This window comes from Cajanus cajan, chromosome 5, assembly GCF_000230855.2.
Source record: "Cajanus cajan strain Asha chromosome 5, NIPB_CcT2T_4, whole genome shotgun sequence".
NCBI classification, from domain to species: domain Eukaryota; kingdom Viridiplantae; phylum Streptophyta; class Magnoliopsida; order Fabales; family Fabaceae; genus Cajanus; species Cajanus cajan.
Window position 1 is genome coordinate 44465760 of NC_138521.1, and position 16445 is coordinate 44482204.

The 16445-nt window shown below is 31.6% G+C and overlaps 1 protein-coding gene across 3 annotated transcripts; it reads right to left on the reverse strand.

The window, feature by feature from the left end:
• Positions 1–1409: 1409 nt before the first annotated feature.
• Positions 1410–12437, reverse strand: LOC109788892 (protein PIN-LIKES 3). 3 transcript variants are annotated; one of them, XM_020347748.3, is made up of 11 exons: positions 12255–12437; positions 11919–12089; positions 11746–11825; positions 11528–11652; positions 10587–10708; positions 10235–10459; positions 5150–5242; positions 4656–4756; positions 3690–3742; positions 3377–3562; positions 1410–1577 (listed from the first exon to the last, which is right to left on the reverse strand). In XM_020347748.3, the coding sequence occupies exons 2-11, from the start codon at positions 12051–12053 to the stop codon at positions 1453–1455; spliced, it is 1245 nt and encodes a 414-aa protein (XP_020203337.1). In that variant the 5' UTR covers positions 12054–12089; positions 12255–12437; the 3' UTR covers positions 1410–1452. The 3 variants fall into 3 exon arrangements, with proteins under 3 accessions (XP_020203337.1, XP_020203336.1, XP_082931375.1); XM_020347747.3 differs by having other exon boundaries at positions 11919–12128; positions 12255–12436; XM_083075249.1 differs by lacking the exon at positions 12255–12437 and having other exon boundaries at positions 11919–12239.
• Between the last annotated feature and the right edge of the window lie 4008 nt (positions 12438–16445).

Here is a 16445-nt window from a genome sequence, read left to right on the forward strand (position 1 = left end):
TTTATCTTTATCACATATGTTTGAGATGATAATTTAAACAAACAAGTTGAAAAATGTAATTATAATAAACATTTAATATAAGAACTAAATTGCGGCAGTTACAAACTACTATAAAATGTACGTTTACATTTGTGGCGGTTTAAAACTACCGCTAATTTTTAACTACTATTAGTTTCCAAAATAGCGACACGTTCATAACTGCCGCAATTTTATCAAATGTGTTGCGGCTGTTTGTGTGGCTATTTAAAAAATCGCCACAAAATGAGTCTCGACGCACAAGATTGCGGCAGTTTATAAACTGCCGCAATATAATTTTGTGACGGTCAAAACTGCCGCCACTCTTACTAAAAAAATGCCGCAAACAAACAAGTTTCTTGTAGTGTGTCATTTTAGGCTTCTTTGCACTTCAATTGATATTACAAATAACTCCACTATCATTTTATATTTCTTTGCCCTTGTGAAGAGAAAAGATACACCCGAAGTGAGAAGAAAGTTGTGTTAAGGGAAGAGAATTCCAAATAGGTGACTCCAAGAGATGTAAGAAGGTCACTTGTGAGTCGGAGAATAATATCATGTGCGTATTCCTTGTATCTCTTGAGTGAGATACTAGTTTCCTAAAGTGATACACTATTTGGAAAGAGTTTGTTATAAGTTATTCAATAAACTTTTTATAAAAAAAAATTATAAAGAGATAAAACTTATTTTTATCGAGTTAGTTCTTATAAGATTAAAGTGATATTTTTAGTCACGACTCTATATTTAAGACGAGGATTGAATCTTGATCTTGAATCTAGTCCTTTAAGCAACACATGGTGTTGAACAATATGAACAAACGATTTTTAGAATCTAATAAACTTGTAATCTTTAAGATAATAAATATTTATTTAAATATTTAAAATATGTTAAACCACATTAATTTTATAACTACAAAAAATGTTTCATATAGTAACATACAAAACGTGTCACTATAAGTATAATCTATGTAGGCATATATACCTATTTAACATATAACTACATAAAATTTTAGTGTTGATTTTGAATGAAATTTAACAACATATTTTGTGTATCACTAGTCTATACCTACACTTTTTAACAATATATCAACATATATTATATTTATTATTGTGTCATTATAGGGTGTGTGTCACTATATGACAATTTTTTTTATAGTATATCTTTCACTATTTTTTATGTGCAATGTTGTGTATATTTTATTACCTATTTAATCTTTATTTCCGATAATTTGTGTATCATATATTATGTGTTCGTACTCGTACTTTTACTCATTAAGCAATTATAAGTAATATATCTGCAAAATTTGAGAATGGGTTTTTTCCTATTGTTATCACTACTAATCTACTATCATTTGAGATCTTAAGTTGTTTAGATATAATAAATTAAGACTCAGATTAAAAAAAACATTTAATAATAACAGTATTAATGAATACAAAATCAAGACACTAGCCACATGAAGAAAGTTGACCAAAGGGTAACTGCAATTGATGCTAAAGCATATGTCCATAGCATGATAACAGAACATTCACTTTCACCAGATCCGAACAATTGTGCTATGGTTCCTGCCAAAGTAAAGTGGCAACAAAATTTGTTATGAGTACTCAAGACTACCAAATATCTAACATAAAAACAACCGAACAAAAGAAAAAAAAAAAAAAAAACAAACAAACAAACAAACAAAGAAGAATTTGAATAATACGTGTAAGTCTTAATTAATTTTAAGTTTGTTGTTGTTATTATTATATATGAAAATAGATAAAATAAAAAAATAATTGTTAATACAAGTCATTCGATGTTTGTGTTATGCAACTATGCATCCTATAGAAAAGGGTTATACTTCTTTATTAAATATAAAAAAAGTAGATTTTCTAAATTTAGATTTTTATTAATTAAACTTTGAAGATATAATTCCACTATCAAAACTACATGCCTTTTTATTATTATTATTTAAATATCTCCTTTAGTTAAGGTTTAAGACTTTACTGAACAGGAATATGAAAGAATTAAAAATAAAAAAGAATAGAAAACAGTTTCCTACCAAATGTAAATATAGCTTCATTGCCCATCCGTAATTTAAAAGTCATTTCTTAGGTTGATTTGCTATTATTTTGGTAAGGGTTAAATGTAGTTTTAATTCCTTATATTATATTCAATTTTGTTTTATTTATTAAATTAATCGATTTTAGTCTCGGAATTTTATGATATATGTTAACTTTATTTTTATATTTTTTTCTGAATAGAATGTAGTTTAGGCAGATTGCAGAGTAGAAAATTGGATGTCTATGTATATAATAGTTTGACCTCCAAAATTCAATAGAATTTATTGACATCAACCATATCTTAATTGACAAACTAACATGTAATTATTCGGTATAACAGTTTTTTGTATGAATTGTAATTATTTTTTTTTACCAAATATGATGAATAAAACAACAAATAATCAGTATTCAATAATATAAAAAAATTACATATCAGAATATTTTAAAAATATAATACTATATTAAAATATATTAATAAAACATGTAAATTCTAATTTAATATGAAAGTTATTTATTTATTTAAAATATTCTGATATGTGAAGTGCTTTCCTTAGTTATTGATGTCTTACAAACTAACCTGTCAATTAAGAGATAATCGAGGTCCACAAATTCTGTATATTTTAATTTTGGATATCCAACTATCTAATAGAGATCCAGTTTTAACATATGATAGAATTTAGAACTAAATCACACCAAAATTGCAAAATAGAAAAGCAGGGATAAAAGCCTACATTAGAAGAGCAAATTAAATGACATGATATAGTAATACCAAAAAAAATGTCATGATGTTCAAATAATATGCTAATTAATTAGTTAGTAAGAAACTTAAAAAAAAATAAAAATACTACCGACACATCAACATTTATTTATTTTTCCTTAAAGCACATTTTATTATTCAATAAAATCAGCATTGGTCCTACTAAATGATTTACATACAATATCATTTCTTATTAACATGTCAGACTTCCTATTCGGGAGAACCTATATAAGAATTTTATCAAAAAATAAAAAAGTATTAGAATATAGTAAATAATTATTGCCTAATATACAAGTTACTTTAAAATATATTTACGGCCCTTTAAAATATTTTGAAATTCGATTTTAATTCATACACAAAAATAAATATATTTTATTTTCAATATTTTAACAAAAATGCATGTTTTCAGTTTTTAAAGAGACTAAAACCACTTCACTTTTTTATGGTAAATGTAATTAAAAACTAAGAACATTGATCTTTTAAAGAGAATAAAGTTGAATTCCAAAATATTTTAAGAGATAAAAATATAATATACCCTTTTATTTAAAAAGTAGATTTAGGGTACCTATATTCATGGCTGGAGGAAGTGCATATTGAAGAAGAAGTATGAACTGATACAAGGCATCTGAATGCACCAAACTTAAGTGCATGGCCCCTTTCACAACTGCAACACCCAAAATAGGCAGAAAAACATATCTGACCACTACAATTCCCACAACTGTCCACACTGGAGTTCTGGTTCCTTTCAAACCTGACCCATTTGCCAATAATTCTTTTCTTTAAATAAATCACCAAAGAAATTAAAAAAAAAACAAAAACAAAAACAAAACAAAACAAAAACAAAAGCTAACTCACTGTAAAACAATAGAAAACTTCACCTTTAAGTAGGTTTGCACCCATTATAAGAGTGACTGTAGGGATGGCTGCCTCACTGGAAGTAAGGGACAAAGAAATTAAAGTGAGATGTCTCCCCAGAATAACAGTAAAATAAAAAATCTAATTACAACATTTGCACATGCCCACATGCACACACAAGCATGTATAAATATTTGTATTATTATATCATTTTATAAATAGTTTTCATTATTATAAGTGTACAATATTTATTTACAAAGAAAATGTAAAATATTTTACGCCGTTAGTCATTCATAAAATCATAATAAATATAAATTTTAAAGTAGATTTTGTAATTAAACTTACTCTATATCAAAATTTATATTTAGACCACTGTTTAAATCGGTACATATATACTATTCATATATTCTTGTATAATATTCTTCTAATCTTTCTAATATTTTTTATTAAGAAAATATTAAATAAAAATGTAAATGAACTTAATATCTTAAAAACTTTAAAAGCATTCGATGATTCCTTTATTCATTAGCTCGAAGATTTAGAATTATTCTACACCTAACTATAAGTTAATACGTAAGCATCTGGTGCACGACAATTAATATTTCTGAAAAACATATAAAAAAATAATTGAAGTAATCAAAAATATAAAAGTCCAATTTTAAAAATTATATAATCATATTTTAATTTAATAATAATTTTCAAAATGTTATCTTTAATGTTGATCAAAGATATTAAAGTATTGATTAAAGAAATCATTCTGTACCCAAAACGAGCTAATTGAAGATCTATGAACTTTTGGCACGAGCAAAAAGGTCTTTTATGCACATGATTGTTATTATAACATTAGCATGTGGAACTTTTGAGCAGTGAGCAAACTTTGTATTGGTGAGATAAAAAAAAAATAAAAAAATAAATAAAAAAAAAAGTTACTAGCTATCTTTTGTAACTCATAAACATCTTGAATAGAAGATAAGTTTTGAGATGCATACCCCAGCATGGAAACAGAATCTTCCGCAACACGAAGTGGAGCATTATTGCCTATAATGAAATTACGTATTTGGGGGATTACACCAATGATAAAGCCAAGAATCTGTGGGAAAAAAAAAACACATTTATTTGGAGAAAAACACTTAAACTACTTCATCAGATATGCAAAAATAATCGAGATATTTGTATCATTGAGACATGACAGAATACTTACTATGAGTCTGTGACTATTACTTACGTGACACCCCGTGAATAATGTAAAGAATATTCTAAAATGTATGTAATAGAATATTGTAAAGAAATGGAATAATGTGTTGCTAATGTGCCAATAATGCATATGAGACCTCGTGAATTTTGCAATTTAAATGTATTTACACGGATCTAAAACTAGTGCAATCTGTGTTAATTACTATGTATGAACCAAATAAATGTGAATGATAAGAAAAACACATGACAAAATTTGTTTCCAATTAATGAAATGAATAGTGTATCATACCGCTCCGAGGGTTGATGGGGCAAACATGGCTTTGAAATTTGTGTTGCTTGAAATCATCCTCAAGTGGTGCTTAATTTTAGTTGAAAATGAAACCTGGAAGGTGGAAAAAACACACATTATCATGACTACATGTCTTGTCATAATATAAGACAGATGCAAAGAAACAGAAGAAGATTATAAGATTTGAAAATCAACATTTTTGTACACCGTGATATATGCACCATCGTTTTTGTAGTTCGTGATATATATGCATCATGGATTCACCCTAAATTAGGTAAATTATCTTGCATCATGAACAGGCATATCAATTATGAGATTTTCTGTTTAGATAAAAAAAATGCAGGCATATCAATTGTGAGATTGTCTTTAGATATAAAAAATAAAATAATATTAAATAGAGTAATTCAATTTTTTTAAAATTTTTTTAAAATAATTTAGAGTAACATATTTTATTTGATTGAGAATTAAAAAAAATAATATTTATGAAAATTTTTAAAATAGTAAAATTTTTAATTCTTCTAAAACAAATTTTAAAATTCTTCATATATTTTTTGTCATACCTATTGTCTATCATTTAATTTCTCTCTCTTTCTCTCTCTTCTATCTATTATGTATCATTTTGTTTTCTTTTTTTTTCTTTCATATTTTATTTTCTCTCCTCCTTCTCTCTCTTCTCTCTCTCTCTTTCTCTTGCTATTTCTATTTTTCTTCTCTCTAATTTTTATCTCCCTTCCATCTCCCCTCTTTCCTATATTCCTTTTCTCTTCATCTCTACCTCTTTCTATTATGTTTTATCTACTTTTTCTTTTATCTTTTTTTCTCTCTTACCTTTCTTATCTATTTTTCAAAATCGACATAAAAAATATTAATAATTTTTTAATTATTAAATATTTAAAAAATAATTAATATTTATCTTTATAAAACTTAATCTTATAATCAGTATATATATATATATATATATATATATATATATATATATAAATCAATTTTATCATGATAAAAGTTAAATCATCATATCCAAACTAAGAATTTAAAATATAAAAAATATGAATTATTTATCTAAGTACAATATTTTTTAATGACAAAAATTGAAATAAAAATAATTGAAATTTTAAAAATTTTAAATTTATAAAAAAAATTTCTCTAAACACACCATAAAACTAAATAAATTGATATAATAAAAGCAAAGATGCTTGGTGAGATTATATGGTCTATAGAGGAATTCAAATTACACAGTTAAATTTAGCACTCCTAATAAGTTTCATATCATTACATTACTAAAGATATTAAGTGTTAATTCTGTTGTCAAGCTTCAATTTGAAGTCATTGTATGTTATACAGTTGTCAATATGGTTATGTTTATAACTATTCATTGTGAAATGGGAGAACCCGGATTACTGGATACCTAAATTTCTTAATTATAATGAAAGTTTCCAAGATAAGTCCTGTACTATCCGTACCGCTATACCGAGCTCGAGCTCGGCAACACAGCGCGGAGTGACCTCGGACACGCGCTAGGCAACATCGGCTCGCTATCCAATTAGGTCATAAACTGATCTCGGGCCCAAGGCCCAACGAAACCTTAATTCACACCAAGGTACGTGCATTACTTATACGAGACTCATACTCATACAAACCCTAACTTTGGCATCGGAGTCGATCTCTTTTGCAGGTACCACCCCCATCTTGGAGCAGCAAGCGTACCAGCGAAGGAGGCTCACCGATCTTACCCAGCGGATCATCCCTACCTCGGATTCCTGGTAAGAACATTTGGCGCCCACCGTGGGGCCGATCAAGACAGCTCTTATTGGCCATGCTTATGGTTTTCACCAGAAGCCATAGCAGACGCGCAACAAACGACCTAGATCACGCAACCAGCATGGATAACGAAGCAGCATTGAGAAGACTGATCGAGCAGGTCGAACAGATGCGGCAACAACACGCCGCTGATCTACAAAGTATGCGTGCCAAGCACGAAACTGACCTAGCAGTGATGCGTACCGCTAATGAAGCTGACCTAGCGGCACTACGTGCCGAGAACGAGCGTATTCGCGCTCAACTCCCTCGGCGTCCCTTGGATCAACCCCTTCCACAGAGTAACCTGCATGAGGACGAAGGGCACTCGGTTTCTCAACCGCCAACAGCAGGTAGGGCACCGACTCCCAGGCCTGCCACACATCGGTCTCATGTACCGACGAACAGGTCGGCGCATGACGTCAGCAACGCTCCCGCCCACGGCACGGGGAATCAGACGACGTTCCGCCGTCATCCTTTTGTGGATGGCATCATGTAGACACCTCTCCCTTTTGGGTGGAAGCCTCTCCACCTCGACCGTTACGACGACACAACAGATCCGGACGAGCACATCGATCTATACACCACACAGGTAAACCTCTATACTAATGAGGACGCTATACTGTGCAGGGTTTTTTCGACCTCGCTCAAGGGGGTTGCACTCAATTGGTACACCCAGCACTCCGCTGAGTCGATCGACAGTTTCAGCACTCTGGTCAGGCGATTCACGGCGCAATATGCAACGAGCCAACCTCATCACATCACATCCGCCGCCTTGGCCATCCTCAGACAGGGCGATGACGAACCATTAAGGACATTCATGGAGCGCTTCGCTGGCGTCTCCGTCAAAATCTGCAACTTAAACCCCGAGGTCGCACTGCACTCCATGCTCATGGCGTTGAAGCCAGGACCTTTCGTCGACAGCCTTTACCGACGACCTCCTCCCGACATGGATGAGCTCCGAGCTTACGCTGCTGGGTACATCCAGATGGAGGAGCATGCCGAGTTTCGCAAGGCAATTCGCGACAAACCACAAGGAAAGCAAGACCAAGGTCAGGCCACGAACATTTAAAGTTGGCGACCTTGTTTGACGATTACGGGGAGAAGCAAGAACAGACCCCTCCAAAGGAAAATTTGGAACTTGGAATTCCACCCACCTCAAATTTTATTTCTCTTAACTTGTAAATTCAGGTGATATACTCTTTTTCCTCCTCAGCCTTTTTTCCCACTAAAGAAAAGGGTTTTTGGCCAAGGAAGGTTTTAACGAGGCACACCTCAGAAATAAATCAACAAAGCAACTCCATTCCCATACATTTTCGGTATTGGCACATTAACCATGACGACTTGCCAAGGTCGAGTTCGAACCTTGATGTTAAAGTCGGGTTCAAACCTTCAAATACAAATTACGTTGCCAAGGTCGAATCCGAACCTTGATGCCAAGGTCGAGTTCGAACCTTGAGATCACATTTTCTTAACCAAGGTCGAGTTCGAACCTTGATATGCCAAGGTTGAGTCCGAACCTTGAGATCATATTTTCTTAACCAAGGTCGAATCCGAACCTTGATGCCAAGGTCGAGTTCAAACCTTGAGATCACATTTTCTTAACCAAGGTCGAGTTCAAACCTTGATATACCAAGGTCGAGTCCGAACCTTGAGATCACATTTTCTTAACCAAGGTCGAATCCGAACCTTGATGCCAAGGTCGAGTTTGAACCTTGAGATCACATTTTCTTAACTAAGGTCGAGTCCGAACCTTGAGATCACATTTTCTTAACCAAGGTCGAGTTCGAACCTTGATATGCCAAGGTTGAGTCCGAACCTTGAGATCACATTTTCTTAACCAAGGTCGAGTTCGAACCTTGATATGCCAAGGTCGAGTCCGAACCTTGAGATCACATTTTCGTAACCAAGGTCAAGTTCGAACCTTGATATGCCAAGGTCGAGTTCGAACCTTGAGATCACATCTACTTAACAAGGTCGAATTTGAACCTTCAAACAACAAATTTGGGAACTCCTCAGAAGCCCCTTTGCTCTTACATCACTCGGTGCTTGGGGGCAAGTGTACTGGCCAGCCGACTTGTCCCTCACCAATCTGCTGACTCGGTCAAAGGTTTACCAGCCTAACCAAGCAGTAAGCTCATTATTGCCGAGCTCCTCAACCCAATCATGAAATATGGACATCGGAACACCACATCGGCCCAAAGAGGCCACGTCATCAAACAAATAAAAATACAATCTTGTCACTACGCTGCCCACGCGCTATGGGAACGAGGTGACGGTTATGACACATGGCGTCATGACAAATAGGCGTACGCGAAAAGTCACGACCCCTTGTCGAGCTCGGTCTTAACTCCTCGACCTACGGTCTTCGGAGCTTGGGGAGCTAGTGTACTATATGTCGAGCTCGAGCTCGGCATCACAGCGCGGAGTGACCTCGGACATGCGCTAGGCGACATCGGCTCGCTATCCAATTAGGTCATAAACTGATCTCGAGCCCAAGGCCCAACGAAACCCTAATTCATACCAAGGTACGTGCATTACTTATACGAGACTCATACTCATACAAACCCAACTTTAGCATCGGAGTCTCTTTTGCAGGTACCACCCCCATCTTGGAGCAGCAAGCGTACCAGCAAAGGAGGCTCGCCGATCTTACCCAGCGGATCATCCCTACCTCGGATTCCCGGTAAGAACAAGTCCATTTGAGAGTGCTAATATTCATTCACATATTGTTTCTAATACTCTCTTTTATTCAAATAAATTTTATGTGGGCTCCACTTACTTGAGAGTGGGCCTAGATTCTTTCATAGTACTCACAATAAGTTTATCTAATATATATATATATATATATATATATATATATATATATATATGGAAATAATATGCTTCAAAGAATGTGTTGTTAATATAAATTTCTCCTTTCTTGTTGACGTGTGTTTGGAATCAGCACCTCAAGTGAATTTGAAAAAATTTACACTATGATTTTATATTAGTATCTAAACATCCACTTAACATGTTATCGGTAATTAAACAAGATTTAATCATTCATACACTGTCAGTGTAAAGTTTTTTACACTGGCAATCAATCATATTTTTTAAAGTTGTTTATTTTATTATTATTTCATTAAATAAGCAACTGACATGTCACTATTAAAAGATATGATTGGTTGTCAGTGTAAAAAAACTTTATACTGACAGTGTATAGATGATTAACTCATTAAACAATGCGAAAATGAAAGTTATTAAAAAAATATATTCTGAAATTAGAAGGGAAGTTTTGGCAAGCCTCACTTTTTCCTCTGATTCTGGACCAGGAAGTAGTATGGTATATGCATCATCCATGGTGTCTTTTGCAGGCTGAAGTGTTTCTGAAAATTTGTCTTGGTGTGACTCAGATTTCTCCCTTGAAGCCTTCAATATGCTGTTGTCAATGCTTGTACTTTCTTCTTTCTGGATTCTACTTGAGGAAATCCTCATTATGTTGTAAACATATGACCATAGAAAAACTGCTCCAATCTGAAGTTCCCCAAATGGACCCAACACAAAGAATAAACACAATTAGAACCAACTAAAGTTATTCTTTTATTTATAAGTGCACAATATATCAGCACTTGTGCAACTTAAAAATTAACATGTTGCATACCGCCATAGAAAGTGAAGCATAAGCCATTCCATATTGATGGCAAAGATCAGGTTCTCCAAAAGGACTTCCTTTCTCTTTACATATAGCCGGAATAATGATCATAGGCAAGTTCCCTAAATTTCCTGTTCATATCAATATAAAAAAATGAGCTCAACCATAGAAAGCATCAATTTTGATGCTTTAATAAAAATAATACATTGCAAAAGTAATGAAGTGAAGCAGGATACCACTAGTGCAACATGTTTTCTTAGTCTAAGTAGTACTTTTGTGTGTGCAACATATGCATATGATTATCATCAGTTACAATTGGATAGCATAAATATCATGCATATGGAAATCCTATACAACTCTACCATATCGTATCGTAGGATAATTCCCTTTTCCTTTCTTATATTTTAGAATCTGCAGAATTATAGATAGAGAAAGCCTAGAGAAAGAGAACAAAAATATAGAATAAATTGAAATCTGCAGGTAACAAGTTTGATTCTTCAACCACATGGTAACTGTATTCATATATAGACACTTAGACAGACTATGGAAGCAGCATTTTCATCTTCTTCATGACATAATATTGGATGTGAATCCTCTCTACTTAGGATCTGGATTCCCTATGATCAGGAAAAGCATGCATTCACGCACTCGGTCAATCATATTTGTTTGATGAAAATCGAACAATTCATAATTCACCTTAAAATATCAATCGTCCGATGTTCATCATATGATCCGAATTAATAAATGCATGAATCCATTTCCCTTGTGGGACATTGCAGTAAGGAGAGAAAGACAACCAGGTCAAGGTTGAGAATGTTGTCTTTCTCTCCCTATGATACCTTTTACTACTAAAGATATGAATTCAAAGTATGTGTTTATTAAGTCATGCAAATTACATGTGTGGTTTCCTGCATTCATTTGTTTGGGGCTTTGAGCAGAGGAGTCCATACCAGCAGAACAACAACCCAAGATTAGACCTTCCATTTGTTTGGGAGGCCTTGTCATTTTAATCAAAATCCATCCCAATGCTGATCCTAATATGAATGTGGCAAGAATATTCACCGGCATGAACCACCTAAATTACACACAAAAAATGTGAATTAAACACAAACAAACCCATCCTTAAACTAGAAACACAAGTCACAAGATGCTCTTAATCAATACTCACAACCGAACAACACTCTCAAAAGTAATCGTTTTGGCCAGATTGCTACCCACCAGTGATGGATTAAACACATAAAACACAAGCTGTCACAGCAAAAAGAGCACCATTTTCAGTAAACAACACAAGGGACCTAAAAAAAACAACAAAAATGATCTTTTAAGTGTTGTATTTGTAACCTGATTCACTTTCTTCCTTGCATCTTCTCCCAATACTGATACGTTATCCAGTGCAAGAAACAAGCCAAGTGCAGTAACCAATAATACTTTAATCACCGGAAAAGACGCAACAGAAAACAGCTCCAAAAACCCCATTAGACCAAATCTTCAAACAACGTGCCTATGCTAATCCTTCAACAAGCAATCTAAAAATTACTTGTGTGACAAAATCTGTTTCCACAAATTAAAAATTAAAAACCCAAGCGCAATCTTTTCTCTTATAGAAAATCACAGGTATTGAATAAAATAAATAAGAATTTTGTCCCCTCCTCGTGCATGAAATAAAAAATATAAGACCTTAATAATCACGACTGAACTCGTTCATGAACGTGAAAGTGTGTGGAAAACCAGACATTGCATCGCATCGACGAATAAAAAAAGTCAATAAATATAATGAGAGAAAAGTCATAAATAAACGACATTAGATTAAGTTACGTGACAAATATATAAACGAAACGAAAAGCATAAAAATATGGGTGAACATGACTGTTTATGATGTGGAGCCATACAAGTTCTTTCGAACTTACCCTTTTGAATAAAATAAGAGGTGTGGCATTAAAGGCGTAGCCGACGTTGATCAGTGGAATAAAATTATTAAATATTAATTATAATTATTAGTATATTAAATATTAATTATAATTATTAGTATATTACTAATAGCTAGCAACCATGTTGCAATTAATTCGAAAGTTCGTGCCTAATCAACATTAAAAAAGCATAGCCAAATTATTTCCAAATTCTTTAATTTCTCTTTATTTATATTGGACGAATCTTTCTATATATAAAAAACATTCTCACCTTTTGCGGGTAGTTTGGGTTTCTGTTATCTGGTCACTATGACTTCATCGAAATGTCATTATCTTTCAACAAGGTACTACAGATTGCAAGGAAGTGTTGGATAATATTAAATTGCGTTCATGGAAGTGGATTAATAGTTCTGTCCCTGGATGTTCTTTTAGTTACACAAGTTGGTATTATAACTCGAGTTTGTATTTCTCATAGTTTCTTTCTAGCCTGGATTCTAATTTTGTCTATGTGTCTCTTGTAATGGGTTGGAGTACCCCTTGTACTCCCTTTAATTTAAATTTCTTTTGCTTATCAAAAAAAAAAAAGCATAGCCTATGTTTTTATTTTATTTTTTATTTTTAGACATAGGGTGGTTTGATGAAGTTTTGGTCCACCGGTACTAACAAGGCACTTGCCACAACTACAAAGAAATTATTATATTGACATATTCCTCTTTTATCTTCCTGAGTTGTCGTTATAGGGAATTGTAGGCGGAAGTGAGAAGTTGGTAATTAACTAGTCTTGAGAAGGAACATTGCGTTACGCATGAGCATGGAGCTCGAGGTAACCAGAAAAAGGAAATATATAAAATGGAAAAAAAAAATAATAATAATAATAATAATAATAATCCTGAGATAATAACGGAAAATTAAATTAGAGTTGTTACTGGTCGAGCCTTAGGTTCAATTTACGTGAGTAAATGAAGAATCTGCCCAATTTGTGAGTTGATTGTGATATGCTCAAGGTTTTTGTTAAATACATTTATGGTGTATTTGGATGAGAAATTTTATAAATTCAAGGAATTTTAAATTCTTGGTATTTGAATTACTTTAATTTCAATTTCTATCATTCTTAAAATATTTTGTTTGGATAAGTCAATTCAAATTTCTCAAATTTTAAATTGTTAGGTTGGATATGATAATTTGATTCCATTATGATAAAATTAATTTTAAAAATATATTTATATGTTGAGATTTTTAAATTCAATTTTGAAAAAATAAATATTAGCTAATTTTTAAATATTTAATAATTTTAAAAATTAATAATAGATAATATTTAATAATTTTAAATATATTTTTGAATATTCAATAATTAAAAACATGAAGAGATAAGAGATAAGATAAAATATATAAGTGAAATAAGAAGAAAAAAGTATGAGAAATTTCAAATTCTTACTCTTTTTGGGAGAATTTGAAATTCTACTATTTCAAGGAATTTCACAAATGCTTGAATTTCAAATTCCTTATAAATTCTTCATCCAAACAAAGTATTTCACCTCAAAGAAATTGAAATTCTTCAAATAAATGAATTACTCCATTTAAATTCTCCATCCAAACACACTATTAAGTTATTATTCCTCCTGTCTTTTTTATTTTCTTTCAAATAGTCTTCAATTAATTTGTTTATTTATTTATTTCTAAAAAGTACTTTTCAAAAGTATATTTTAATAAGTGCCTGTTTGGATATGCGTTGAATTGATTCAACGTGCGTATTTTCGTGCAAAAACGTGATTCCTCATGTAGAAAGGATGTTTGGGTTTTTTTTCATCACATGATTTTAAGGGTGAAAATTGATTTTGGTTGAAGCTAAAAAATATAGCTTCTGCGTCCAGAAAATTGATTTTGATAAATCAATTCTTCAAACGCAAATCCAAACACACACTAAAAGTGTTCACAATGCAGTTTGGTTGATTCTTTTACCTTAAAAATCATTTGAACCAAACAAACAAATTAAATCCGGTTTAGTTTGATTTAGTTTGAATAAATTATAAAATTCAAACCAATATTCGGTTTGGGTTGGTTATTTTTTATGGTTTTAAAAAATTGTTATTCAAAAAGTAATTAAAATATGTAGTATTATGTTATTTGTTTAAAATTATGTAAAAAATAAAATTAAAATTATATAAATACTAAAATATTTTGGTCACTTGAAATATTTAACACCAATTCTTATTTCATTATTTTTGTAAAAATAAATATTTCTTTAATACAAATTTAGTTATCATATTCAATATTTTCTCTCATATATACGGCTTGCCACTTAAAAAATCATTTTCAAATGTTATAAATAATCATGAGTTTTCATTCTAAAATTTAGTTTAATATTTATAAAATATTTTTAAATATTATAAGTATATTTAGAGAATAACGTATATTTAGAGAGAAAATACTTTTTTAGTACCTTACAACTTTATAAAATAAGTTTTATATTATAAGTCAAATTTGTATATATGTACTATGCATTTGAAAAAAAAAGAATATATATATATATATATATATATATATATTAATTTACAAATAAGTGTGGTTTGGTTTGATTTTGAAAATTTAAAAACCTAATCAAATAGCTAATTTTCATTTTTCTATCAATTGAAAATATCATTCATCTTTCATTTTGATAAAATCCATATCTTTCAATTGAAAATATATGTATTATCATTCGTCATCATTTTGATAAAATCCATCTTTTAATTGAAAATATAAAAGTTGAGTTACTCAATATTACACTATCACATCGTTGTATTATCCTACCTCACATTATTAAAATTGTTTATGTGTCAATTTTTTAACAATCTTTTGTTACATCTTTCTTCTATAAATTATTCTACTCGATCCACCTTTCATTATCATTTTTAACCTAAATTAATTTATCCAATCACTGGCCATTCACTATTAAGTTTTTTTTCTCATACATGATTTAAGATTTAATAATTCATTTTACAAGAAAAAAAATTATATGAAAACCAGTGAGGCCATCAAATTTTTGAGCACATAAAGATGCATATGCTAAAGGACAAGAAAAACTGATTTATTTTCCAGACAAAAAACACTGAGTAAGCTAGATCAGTAATCTCCATTCTCTTTTAAAATCAATTATACTTAAATATAAAATAAGATACTTACCTAAACCTCCTGTCTGTCTGAACAAATTTGGCGAAGAGGTAAACAAATTTCAATGTCCATATATGCCTATTTCTTTTGGATTAAGTTTCTAAATTAATTTTTATCTCACACAATACATGAAAAAAAGTAGAGGATATTTCTTCTTAGTTAAGTTATAATGTGTAAAATTCTTTATTCTTAATATGGTAATGAAAATTTTCTATATAGGTTCCTGTTGGGATGCAAGCAAAGTCCCACATCGTTCAAACAAGAGGATGGACATGGGTTTATATACACACACTTGTCTCTATTGGTTGAGAGGTCTTTTGAGCGATGTCCAAAAGCAAAACCGTGAGGACTTAGGCCCAAAGCGGACAATATCTCACCAATGTGGAGACATGTATATGTGTGTGCTAACCCCATAGTGCATAATAAGTGGTATCAGAGCCGATGATCTGAGGTGACCGGAGCTCATGATGGAGAGCGTAAGTGAGCTCTATGGGGCTACCATCGAAAGGGCTTAGACCCAAAGCGGACAATATCTCACCAATGTGGAGACATGTGTATGTGTGTGCTAACTCCCTAGTGCACAACAGTTCCTTACTCAATTCTCTTGATATTAATATCTAACATTGAAGTTATGTTTCTTAAGTTTTTTAGGTTAGATAAAATTTTAAATTATGATTAATATATTTATTATGTGTGCTTTCTTTCTTATTTTTATTGAGGATTTCTGTCCTATTTTAAACCATAATTTTTTATTATTATTAAGGAATATGTGTTTCCAAAATGATTAGAAACATACATATGAAAACTGTTG